General features: G+C 37.2%; 1 protein-coding gene across 1 annotated transcript in view; it reads left to right on the top strand.

The window, feature by feature from the left end:
• Window positions 1–13,518, top strand: part of pknox2 (pbx/knotted 1 homeobox 2) — a 134,609-nt gene that overhangs the window by 78,652 nt on the left and 42,439 nt on the right. The window contains exon 3 of the mRNA XM_017691334.2: window positions 11,634–11,742. Within this exon, the coding sequence (XP_017546823.1) occupies window positions 11,656–11,742 (87 nt within the window). The 5' untranslated portion in view covers window positions 11,634–11,655. The remainder of the gene's footprint in view (window positions 1–11,633; window positions 11,743–13,518) is intronic.

Here is a 13,518-nt window from a genome sequence, read left to right as displayed (position 1 = left end):
AACCAGGGGGCTAAACCAAAACACGGACAGGACAAGACGCATGGACAGGACTGGGAGGGGCCAATCGTGACATAAATGAACGAAGCACAAGACACATGTAGGATATGAGTGCACTAATAAAGCGCTTTATTAAGCTTTTTTTTCTAGAACAACACATTCAAGTCAAGAACGAAGAAATACAGTATGTCATCCTACAGCTGCTGGCTTTACAGTGCAGTCGTATAATGTGAGCAAATTGTCCAAAATCCAGAATGATGCTGAAAAGCTGTAGCGTTCTGTCACTGTAGACGTAAATACGAGGCGAGAAAGTCGGTTAGACAGCCTTCCAGAGACTTTAATGTCATTCACAACACTCTGATTAGGCACCAAATTTCCTCCCTTCGCTCCACATTCACGAGCCTTTGATGTCGTTGGCTGCATAATTCTGCTTTTCTTCCCTCTTTATTTCGCTTTTTTCATGCGCCGTGCTCTGTGGCAGAATTAACAGCCAGGCGATTTTATGCAGCATGCGTGTTGTATAGAGGCTCTCCCGCAGTAATATCCTGTGCTTCCCTGCAGCGATGTGCTATCTTCGACACTGTGCATGTGCGTGTGTGTGTGTGTGTGTGTGTGTGTGTGTGTGTGTGTGTGTGTGTCTGTGTGATGTAGTAATTAGCAGTGTGTGTTGAGGGGGGTGAAGAGTGCATGTTCTCATTGTACACATGCCTGTTTAGCCCATTAGGCGAATGGCAAGAGTGAGAGATACCTGCTGCGTGTCAGTGGATGGGGGTCGATATGTTGTTATCGATCAAATGTGATGAGATCAATGGGCTGCATGTTAAGTCCGAGAGAGTCATGATGTGTGTTAAAAGAGCAAACTACCTTTCACCCAGAGAGGCCGCAGGATGACCTTAGAGATTTCTCAGCTCGTAATAGACTGTACAGTGCTGTGCAAAAGTCAGAGACCACCCATAATTCATTAAAGCACAAGCACATGTTGTTGCTGTCAGAATAAAACCTTTTGACTGCAGTTTTTTTTTGACATAATATGAAAATATCACTTGCCCTTTAAACGGTATAGAAATTTCATGGTGAATGGACAAACAGAAATAACCCAAAACACTTGGAATAAAATATATTCACATTAACTTCTTTTAAAAGGTAGGATGGTTTTCCCTATTCCTGTAAAGGTACTGTTTTAGATGTGGTCCGACGACGATGATAAAGAAAATAATTACATGGGAGTAACAATTAAATATAGATTTTTCAGTATTTATTGTGGCCTTCCTTTGCCTTCTGCCTTCTGAACGTTTGTAAGTGACTTCAGTTCTTCAAAGAAATCTCCAAAGGTTAGTCAGCATTTTCTGCTCCTCACAGTCCGAATGATCTCAATCCCATTCAGTAATGTTGAGGTCTGGAGGTCTGAGCTTGTCAGGCCATTGTTCTGAGAACACCAGAAGCTTCTTTACTTGACAGGCAATTTTTTTGCCCTTTTCTTTTTTTTCAGTGAGGACTTCTTTAGAACTACAAATCTTTGCACAGTACTGTATTTGCGTGTGTATATATATATATATATTGTTACCGTCCTTAAAAAGATTCTCTGAAACACAAACTTTTTTGTAGTCGGAGGAAAAAACTTTGACCCTTAGTTTAGTTAGATGTTTCTGTATACATTTAATTCATGTTATGTATTTATTTCAATGTAATTACACAAATACATAATGAATTACACTTATATTTGAATTATGTTCCTTCTTAACAGTTTAAATCTGCACTCCGGTCCATTTTATTGTCAGAAAATGGCAAAAAAATGACACATGGCAATATCTTGCCATCAATTGTGAATTATAATGAAAGATCTCCACGGCTGCTTACAAATACATATACAGTGCTGTTCGTAAGTTTAGGGCTCCCAGGTGTGTAAGAGTCGGCTCTATTATTGAGAGACTGATGAGGCTACCACCATGTGTAGCTGGGAATCCAACAGATCATGGCCTCACTCTCTCTGGGTGGGTTGGATGACCCATGATAGCCAATGCGTGTCTCTGTGAGCTCTGTTAGTGACAGAATTAGCACATTTCTAAGCCATCCGACTGTTTTAAATGAAAAGATGCAATTTCTGGCTACGTTTGTCTCGTAGGAAGCACATACCAGCCTTGACCTTCCTAGTTTGGTAGCAGGGTGTTACAGAGGGAGATGTAGCTGGCGGGTGGAATTAAAATGCCTAAAAAAAGAAAAACGTAATCCACACTTTACATATAAACGGACTTTCTCTGCTTGTTTCAATAAGTTACAAGCGATAAATAAATGTTAAAATACTTATTTACTACTTTATATATTTATCTTATACATTTAGACTAATGTTCCAATGATTATAATCCATTTTTGCAATAAAATAAAAACTGCTTTGTTTCACAGTAATGAATCAAATGGTCCTGAGATTTATGTGTCTTATGTAAGTTTTAAATACTTCTGAAATGCTTTAGAAAGCTGGAGAGTCTGGAGAAGGAGGTTTTATTACAAAACAAAAAAAAACTATACAAATTTCCTCCTTTCTGTCAGAAGTTGTGTCAAATTACTGCAAACTGAGAACTACATTGTATGATTAAACATTTAATAACGTCTTGTTGATTCCAAAACATCATTAAATATTGAATAATATATATAAAAATTCCTTTTGAGGTCTAGTTAATTATATAGTTAATATATATTGCATATAAAGGAAGAACAATGATAAATATGACAAGTTATTCTAAACATTTGAACACTACAGTTATCTCCAGCAACAACTGCGACTTCTAAGGGTGAAGATACGTTAACATAATGAGATTAAGTCATTGTGGACTATTTCTTTCGGTCCACTCATCATGAAACGGTCAGACAATGTAAAGACCAGCCGTTTTAAATATGCAGGCCGAAAAAATAGCTGTGCAGTTTTGATATGACAGCAGCAATATGTACGTGTCGGTCTACGTTAGCTCCGTCTGCCTGTGTGCCGGTGTGTGTTGGGTGTGTGTGTTATTATGGTGCTGTGGTGTTAGGTAGTGCGTTACTCGAGGGAGCAAGACTTGAGAGGCCTCCTAAAATACTGTGCAATAATTGGAATTGCTTTATCTTTAGTCTCATCAATTAATGTGCAATTTTCCATTTAATTACCAACTCGCTTGCAAAATTTGCAATTAAAATGAGGCGAGATAACAGCGAAGATGCCTTTCGGCTGATAGCACTTGGAATGAGAACACAGGCTTAGTGTGTAATCAGTATACACATCACACATACACACAACATCCTCAATTTGTATGATTTGGACGAGCTTCATAAAATATGCAATGCCAAGCCAGAATCTAATTTGTGCTGGAAAATTCTTCCCGTTTTCTACAAAGTCCTACATGAAACAGTTAGAGTACAGGGGTGCTGATGGTGTTTATGATAATAATGACCCCAAATCCTTCTGCTTGTGTGTGTGTGTGTGTGTGTGTGTGTGTGTGTGTGTGTGTGTGTGTGTGTGTGTGCATGCGTAAGTGTTTGTAGAGCGACGTCTTGAAATAGCTACTAGTTTGTGTTGGCCTCTGCTGTCCTTTTTCCACATAAGGCTGCCAGGATGAGAGTGAGAGAGAGGGAAAAGGGAGAGAGACAAGAGACAGACAGACCCACAGTCTTTCCTGTCTCTCTGTTTGTCTGTCTGCTGTCTAAGGAGAGAAAGATATGCGTGGCAGATATTTAGTCTTGCTCACAAGCCTGCTTTCTTCAATATTCCCAGTGGCTGTGCTATATATATATATAATGAGATATGTCAGTAAAATACATTTGTTTATTAATTTGAGATGTCATTGAGTTACATTACGCTTATAGCCTGGGATGAGCTGCTGTAGAGAAGCAAATGAAGTTACTTAAAAAGCTTAAATCTGCCCAAAGTTCATGTGTTTAAACCAGGCTCTAAGTGATCTCTTGCTGGTCTGCACATTGCTAACGTATGGACGTGCGATATTTCAGGCTACATTTGTCACAGGATTGGCTCAGATGTTATTATACAGAACATATAAATTACACTAATAAGCATTATAACTGCATAAACAGCAAGATTTCAGTGTTTCATATATATAGACTATACCGCGATACTATGCCTTCTAATCCCACACGCCCACTGGCCCATTTGAATAAATTCCAGAGAGAAAATGTTTTGTATTTTTCGAAATCAACAGTGAAACAGTGTCAATCATGCAAATAATCACATTTATTTATTTGTTCCCTGTGATCATTTCAGCAACCTAAACTTTGACTTTAACCACGTTTATCAACTTCTTTACATGTAAAAAAAAATATCATGCTGGACATACAAAATGAACCCCTACCCTACCCCCTCCCACACTTTTTTGGAATGATCTTTTGTCCAGAATAACTTGTATTCAGTCTTCAGAAAATTTTAATATAATACATATACTTCAAAAAAATTCACATTGTGTATTGTGAATGTTATACTCAAGTATCAAGTGTCACCATGTTCAATTTTTGCCATATTGCCCAGCCTTAGTGCAGATATGCATTAGCTTTACCTCAGCTGCACTGTAAAACACATGGATCTGTGCACGACTCGTGTTCTTTGACAGTAATTGAATAGACAGACAGCCAAAGGCACTTTGTGAGGTTACAGTAGACTCCTCTCACAGAAGAACTACAGAGCAGCATACCAACAAATATATAGGTCAAAATATTTATTAAAAAATTTAGCCTTCATGTAATACAGAAAGACAGAAAAATATCCCACACTCAGTAGAAATTGGTGCAATTTTATAGTTCACTCTGTTGACCTCTTTCATAATTGCATAATAATATGCACAATTAGTCAGAACTCTTAACCATTAGCTTCCAGTCCTCGGTTACTATGACGGCACGATGCAAACAAATAAACCCCTTCAGACATATTTCTGACTTAAAAGTTGAGTCTTTTCTATTCTCAGGAAGTTCATAGCTGCTTGTGAAAATGTAAGGCTTTGTTTTTTTTTCCATCAGACCCCACACTTAAAGTTTAAAAATAAACAAATAAAAGTGAATTAATTAAGTCTGCTTATGATTTAGTAACTGAATACATGGCTTTTCTTGAGTTGAGTCACCAGAGTTCAACTCAAAGTTGTTAGTTGAGTCAAAAACTCTCCAAGCTACTTTTTCTAGATCTGCATCTCGGTGAGATAAACTAAACTGACTTTTTTTTTACTCAGTTTCCCCACTAGGTGGCGCTCCTTCTATCACACAGTCCCATCTGGCATATTCTCCTCTTGGGTTTCTGGGTAATGGACAGCTGTGGTGTTGTTGGGATTCAAACTCACAACCTCCTGCTGTTGGGATGAATTATTGCACAGCTGCACCACATGAGGTGATGCCACGCTTCAAAGTCAAAGCAACAAATATGTTCTGCAGTGTATTAAACACCTGTAGACACAAAATCTGAGTTGCTTCATGTGTTCCTGAGTGGTGCAGTGGACTGAGCCGTCTACCCAACAGGAGGTTGTGAGTTTGAGCCCCAGCGATGCCATAGCCATCCACGAGTGTGTCTGGTCTTGTCTGGTGAGGAAGTTGAGTATAAATAAACAAGTTCATTTTATTTACATAACTGAGATGCAGAACTAAATGCATTAAGAGAAATTTGGACTCAGCTAAGAAATTTGAGCTGTGTGTCCTCAAGTTGAGTCAACTCAAGAAAAGCCATGTAGTCAGTTACTATATCATTTTGAGTTGAGCTGACCTCTCATTTTTTACAGTGTGGGGAAAGTGAATAGAACCTATTCGCATGTATCTGTGCTATCAGTATTGCTACAGTCTCACACAGTCTGCAGTGTCATTCTCCCTCAGCTTGGTGCCACACCAAGACTTTCCTTCAGTCCATCAGACAGAAAGAAGTGCTGTAGGCAGAAAGCAACACACGCTTGGGTAGCAAGCACACTAGCTAGTGAATGTGTGCGGTTTCAAAGGGGGGCCCAAGGTGGCCAGTGCCTTCCAACCCAGATTCCACCCCAGAATTTCTGCCGCGTCATTGCCTTCCTGCTCACTTTGGGGTTAGCGCCTTTAAGAACCTCTCTCCACCCCTCCACATTCACATTATAAGTATGTCTCGTCTGTCCCGCTTTGCCTGAAAGAGGAGAAATGTTTTGCCATTAGTGAACTGGCTGACCTCTCCAACCCCTTGGTCCTCCCCACTAACACACTCACGTTGGCTCTCCCCTACCACCCCTTTGCCACACCTGGTTATTTGTTTGAGATCCTCTACTGCTCAATAGCTAATATATAATATAGCTAATCTCAGCTTCTCTAGCTGAAGTTCTAATAAGTTACACATTACACGTTAATCACATTTCTTTTCAAACTTCAGCTGGATCACCTGCCATGCAAACTAGAGACTAAACAACTAGTTAAACACTAAAATTTATTCTTCAATTCTGTCCTTCACACTGAAGGGTTTTCTATAAAGTCTCATGTTAAATCACGAATCATAGGTCTTATATCTCATGATGTTTCTTTATTCATCTGCACATTTGGACACCTTGCAGCACTTTCTGCATACCTTATTGCGCATCTTGCACATCTGGACACTAGACACTTTATTTTGGTACCAATATCTGCACACATTTATTCATTCAGTATGGTCATCATATGCCGTTACCTGTACCTCCTTGTACAGTCATTATTGCACTGCGTCAGGTTATAGATATTATTACTGATTGTTGTATTTTTCTACATGTATATCTGCCTGTAGATAGGATCTTTTATATTTATTCTTCCTGTTATATTGTTTACACCCTTATTACTATTACTGTACAGTGTTGTGTGTCTGCTACTGGCTGCTAAATGTCCTATGGGATCAATAATCTATCCATCCACCCGTCCACCCATCTATCTATCTATCTATCTATCTATCTATCTATCTATCTATCTATCTATCTATCTATATGAGGCTTAGTACGGTTTCCTTTTCTCCAGTGTAATGCTAATAACTAAATTAAAACCATAAATCTGTACTAAAAGCTCAAAACCGATCCCACTTTCACTTCCCAGTGACTTGAGATGTAACTCAGACTTGCACCATAAAGACTTGAGACTTTCATGACATGATAGGACGTGTGAACATCTCTGCTAGAGCGCAATCAGTATTTATTAACTCAGGGCACTATAGCACATTTGTACCACATAGTTGTGTGGCCTTTTTAAATGTAGCACTACTGTTTTCTTGGTACATTTTATTTGTTCCAATTTATTCACAAATCTACAAAAAGAGTTTGTGAAGCATCAGATGTGTTGTGATTTTCATGTATTGTTATGTTATATTTTTACAATATTGGCCATTCTTACAACATGCAATTGTATTGCAATATATTGCTTACAGTATCGATGCTCAGAGGGCCAGATTATGCTGTTTTATTTTTATTTATTTATTTTAAGTTCATTGAGCATGTTTTAGTCAAATTAGAAACGAAAAGCAATGTGGACCAAGGCTTCTGTTGGGATAGCATGGTGGATAACACCTTTCCCCTGAAGATTTTAGGTTTGATTTTCCACAGATAGAGCACTGCTATGTCAATACGAAGCCATGGGCTAGACTCCAAATGTACACATCATAACAGAATTGTACTGTAACTGAAGTATTGTGAATGTAATGGAGCTTTCAGTGCTTCCCGCTGCTAGCACATATTAATGCTATGTTGCACATGATTAATCCTGTATCCCTGCGAGATGGTTTATTTATATATTCGATGTCAAAGTAGGTGTTTATCCGTGTCAGGGATTGTTGTTTTAAAGCTCATGTGGTCACTGGATGCCTTTCCATAATCAGACAGTGGATTGTGGTGTAATGGATTTCTATCTGTGCACAGACGCAGGCTTGGGGGGTCTGTATGTGTTGAAAGTCTGTTTATTTGTATGACACTAAACTTAATTTAGTGAGTGAAGCAAAGACACTTTGTTATATGGAAAGATCAATATGGCATGCCGATCGTGCAGGTCTTCAAAGGGAGGGGGCACACGATGTTTACATGGCAATCAGGACACATATACACGCTCGGCAATAACACCAAAAGAGAGATTTATGGAATTTGCTATGTAAGAGGAGCGAAGAAGGCACTGTGGGTAAAGACGTGGTGTATCTGGTTTTGTCCAAGGTGGCACTCATTCATACACTGAAGATTCTATTTCAGTGTTTCTCGGGTTTTAGTGTTTTCAGAGGGTTTTTTTGGTATAAACACAATTCGAAAAAAAGGGAGACAGTATGTGAACTTCTAATAAACACAGAAATCAGTAGTTAGTCAATTCTGTTCAGCCTTTATTTTATGTTTTATTTCATGAGATTTATTTTTTTTTTTTGTAAAGATACTTTCCGTGTTATTGATGCCTGTGCCACATTCTAAAAAGGTTGGGACAGGAGCATAATTACCACATATTTTGAACATTTTACAATGTTCCTAGTCCTAAATTGACCCTGTCCCAACTCTTCTGGACTGTGTTAGAGGCATCAGGTTCAGAATGAGCATATATTTACAAATAGCAATGAAAATGAAGAAAAAAAAAGAGATTACATTACAAAACATATCTTGTCTTTATACTGGTTTTGTACAAATACAGGTCAAAGTAGATTTTTAAATCACTGCTTTCTGGATTTATTTGCATTTCACCCACTATTCCCAATTTCTTGCAGTTGGGTTTATACTTTCTATTTTTTATATCATTTTTATTTTACTTTATAGACAGTAATACCTTTGTCAGCTTAGTCATAATTCATTATTAGCTATTATTTTACACATGCACACTGAAATGTACATGAAAGCTTTTGTTGCAAAATGCTGTATATCCCATTTTAGATATGTTTTTAAAAAAGAGTAACAGCTGAGACATGATGGAAAACTCATTTTTGTTTCCCTAATAAAGGTGTTATTAATCATAGTGTAGCGTTGATATTGTATTATGTAATAATGTTGGACCATTTTTAGTGTTCAACTTTGCAATTCATCAGTGTTTAAATAAATAAATAAATGAAAATGACCAACAAATCTACACACCTCCTCACATACTACATATAAATGTAATATATTGTTAATGTTTTATATATAGATATTTATTAAAAACATCTTCTGGACACTCTTTGTCCATTTTTTCAGCTCCTCTTACCACATATTAGCAGTTTCTAGTTGGACAATTACAGACTATAGTCCATCTGTTTGTCTGTAAACTTAGTTAGCCTCTTTTACCCTGTCCTTCAATGGTCAGGACCCCCCAGGACCACCACAGAGTAGGCATTATTTGATTGGTGGATCATTCTCAGGACTGCCGTAGTGGGGTATTAGTGTGTGTTGCACTGGCACGTGGAACAGACACAGCAGCCTTTTTTCCTTGTATTTGTATTTTTATTTATTTATTTATTTATTTATTTACCAACACCCAAATGCCAACTGCCCTTTAGAATGTTTGAAAATTTCATAAAGAATGAGCTCAAAGCTTGGATTAAAATCTCGTAACATGCACTTCATTTAAATATATACACTAGCACTCAAAAGTTTGGGATCAGTGTTTGAAAATATTACAGATAGACACACAATCAATATGACTAAGAATTCCTCACTGCAGAACAGTAGTGTAAATTATTGAACATATTGGTTAACATCAAGCATTTTATCATCCTTTGTCACGTAAATATGAGTCATTGTTTGAACATAAGAGCGGTGACACTGTGCTAGCCTCTGAATGTGTGACTTGGGCAGGGGGTCGGGGGTTCATATGTGCCACCATGGGCCCAATTATCTACAATAGGGATGTCCCAGCATGCACCATCCCCTGGGTCTGTCCTGCCCACACCCGGTGTCAAATACCCCTCTGACAACACAGCTAATGAGCTCCTGATTGGTCTGGTGCTGTTGCCGTGTTTACCTGCAGAAAACGCTCATTTAAGGTGAGCCCTCAAAATAGAGCAGCTGTTTGTTTTGTGGATTTACAGCATCACACCCTGCTCACATTTTAGGATCACTGCAGATGTAGTGTTTGATAAGTGTGATGACGGCTCTGCATTTTGAGCGTTGTGTATTAGTTACAGTCTAAAAAACATAGGAACAGTTAAATGCTTCTGTTAGTTCCTGGTGGTTTGGTAAGGAGTTTTGGTTTTTCTTGATGGGTTGGTATCAAAATATAAAGGATCCTAATGATTTAACAGGTGACCGGTGACTGAGCTCTAAAGGTGTTCTACAGGAAGCTAGTGGTCATTAATGGTAACCTTTCAGGCCGTTCTGATTAGGAAGCAACAGCATCACTACATACAACTCATATGCTAGAGAATGAATGACAAACATTTGCTGCATTTAGAAAAATGACCGTTTAGAATCTGCTTTCACTGCTCACTTCTGGACAGTTGAGAGTCGTGTGGAGTGCGTGTGAAGAGAGTGCTTTCTGCTAACCTCTCCTTTAAGTACAGCAGCACCTGCTGGTGGCTCCTGCACCCTGGCTTATATTTCAAGTGTATGTTCTGGCGAACAGGCTTTTTAATGGGTCAATTACCAGCAAATAGCTGTTATTAATGGTCAAAATGACTCTGACCAGTAGTTTATTCCTTTGTTGAGTAGAAACAATTCAATGATCTGAAAAGTGCTTATTCAGCTGCATCTGTTTTTTGATGTGTTACTGTAATAATCAGTTGTGATAATACTTAAGGAAACTATGCAAATACTTTGGCCAAAAGAAAACTTGGGCTATGTTTATTAAAACGTAAGCTTAGTGTATCGCTTTTTATAGCAACACTACAGTGTAATTAGTTCCTCCAGAAACTAATAACTTCTTTTCTCTTCGGAATCAAAATCATAATCTTTGCCAAGTACAATATCCACATGGAATTTGTCAGTTGTCAACATGTCCGAACGTCCATTGCGTTTCAGGAGGGATTTCTGATGAGATTAGATATAAGATTTCCACTTGCATTAGGAAGGCGAGGTCAATAACAAAGATTAAAAGGTGCAGAGAAATTGAGACTTCTAACAACCGTGTGAGACCTAGTGGACCACCAAGATGTGCCCCATCAGATAAACAGCACTTAAAGCTTTCGCCGTTGAGATAGAGGAGAAAATCAAGCTGCTTCAGAGGCTGAGCTTTAGAGGTGTGGGAAAATATCCCTGCAGATTTCTTTGAAAAACTGAAAGCAAAAAGAATGGAAACTGTATTAAAGGCAAAGGATGGACACTAAAAAAAATTATACTTACTAAATACTCTGTAGTAAATATAGATTTAAAGATACTATACTATAAATATATTATATATACTATATACTATAAATATATTAAATATACTGTACTAAATTTACTGCTATATTTACTATATTACTGGTATTCTATTTAGTTGTTGTGTTTTCTATGTGAGTTTATGTTAAATATGTTTTCTGTTTTTATTTTATTGATGCAGAAAAACAAAAGGCTTGACCGATAATTAAATAAATAAACGATTGTCTCTCTGGGTGTTAAGTACACCTACATTGTAGGTTATTAAGTTTATGTACAGTTTAAAGTACTTGTGTACAAGATCTTACATCAGTTTGCTTTTTAATGTGATAACAAAAGATGAGGTTTTGTCTTTGAAACTGTTCCTAAAGTTTGCTATTGTCTGTAACATGGTGTGTGTTCATTTGCCTCTTGCAGGGTCTCCATGTGAAGCTCTCCCATGATGCAACATGTGCCTCCAGCACCAGCACTGACAATGATGGCCACACAGAGTGTCCCTCCACCGTCCTATCAAGAGAGCCAACAGGTCAGTCAGCAAACAGAGAGGCTATAGCCAATAACCAAATGGTAAACAGACAATAAGCAAAGACAAAGAGAAGCTGCTGTGACCTGCCCATCATTATTAACTAAAGACTCGGATTAGGAAGCAGCGCAGAGACACTCCATAGCCGGCACTTCACACAGACCCAGCAAAGAACTTCAGACAAGCTGAGATCATCAATAGGTTCAAATACATCCTTGTCCTTACTACTACTACTATAAATACTACTATAAATACTACTGCTAATAATTATAATTTGGCAGAGATTCTGGGCGTTTACAGTTTGCAGTGTAAGTGGAGATATTAACAGTCAAATTCTGTAATATTGAATGTAATTCTATAATAACATACACAATAGCCCAATGAGCTACTTATATAGTCTAGTTACATTTTCTAAGTTCAAGCTTTCGCTTCAGATGTTATTCCTACAAAAATATGCATAGTGTATTTTTTTCCTTCTGTACAACAAAAACATCTACTGCTTAACAAATGCATGATATTAAACGAAAGTTCAGCATTTTTTAACAGAATTTTGTGTTTCTGAGAGCAGCAAAGGACAAGGAATTAAAAACAAGTTGCATAATGACTTTTTTTATGACTTTTGTCAGTAATTGATTTGTCAAGCAAAATCTATTTGAGCCCATAGTCGTCTGGAGTTATTGGTGAATTGAGGTAAATTACATGATTATTTCAATCTAAAGAGATCATCATGTAATTAGCAATATGCTTCATATTTTGGGTATATTTTACATCATCATGAAGCAGGTTTGCCTAAATAATCATCCAACAGTTTTCTTTTCCAAACAGTTGTTAAAAGCACTTGTGTAAAATTGCAGCCCCTGCTTTACTAAAGCTACTCCAGCATTGATTTTAGCTTATCACACAGTTTCCAAATGCACTCTGCACAGAACTGTCACACAAGTCAGTTCATCACTCCAGCTGTGAAATAATCATTGTTCAACACAGAAAGAAAAAAATAATTAATTATAATGAACGATTATGTATTAAGGTTGTATTTACTTTAAATAGTTACTTACAATGTTAATTATAAAAAAAAACTTTGTTGATGAATAATAATTATTTGTTTTCAAGTTAGTTCTATGTTGTTCTGAGAAGGTCAAAATATTGAGAAAATAACCTAATGAAACAAAGAAAAATAAACAAAGAAAAAAATACTTGATTCCCTCCTAACTGGTCAAAACAGGCTGTGTTATATTGCACAGGTTTTATGTTAATTATGAAGTTGGGCACCTCAACTGGCACAAAGATGGTAGGTGGTCAGTAATTTGTGCCTCTCTTAGTAAATCTGCCCAAAAATATAAAATACACCAACTTTTGCCCAGGTCAGAATTTGTTTTTTCTCCTGTATATTAAAGTCAGCAAATAAACAGTAATGCTGCATTAAATCCTACAGACATATTCAATAGACTTATTTTATGTTTATAAAATAAATAATATCTTATTTTCACTTAGAAAATCAACAAAACGTCATTTGACCAAGAGTGCCCAAACTTTTGCAAATGTCTGTATGTATTGTTTACTATTAGTCATGTCTTTGGGCCTCCTCTAGGGCAGGAGCTGCCTCTTACACTGTGTCACAAATTCATAATGAAACAACCAATAGAAACAATCTGAAAGGACTTATAACAAAATCTGCTTCCATTAACTTACATTGAAAGTTAAGAAGGCTTTTTCCATCTTCATTCAAAAAATATCTCCAAAAGTATCTTTTATGGAGATACAAGATTTTGTTCAGAAAGT

Source organism: Pygocentrus nattereri, chromosome 18 (genome assembly GCF_015220715.1).
Source record: "Pygocentrus nattereri isolate fPygNat1 chromosome 18, fPygNat1.pri, whole genome shotgun sequence".
NCBI lineage: Eukaryota > Metazoa > Chordata > Actinopteri > Characiformes > Serrasalmidae > Pygocentrus > Pygocentrus nattereri.
Note: the sequence above shows the minus strand (reverse complement) of the source record. Positions and strands in the feature narration are given on the sequence as shown.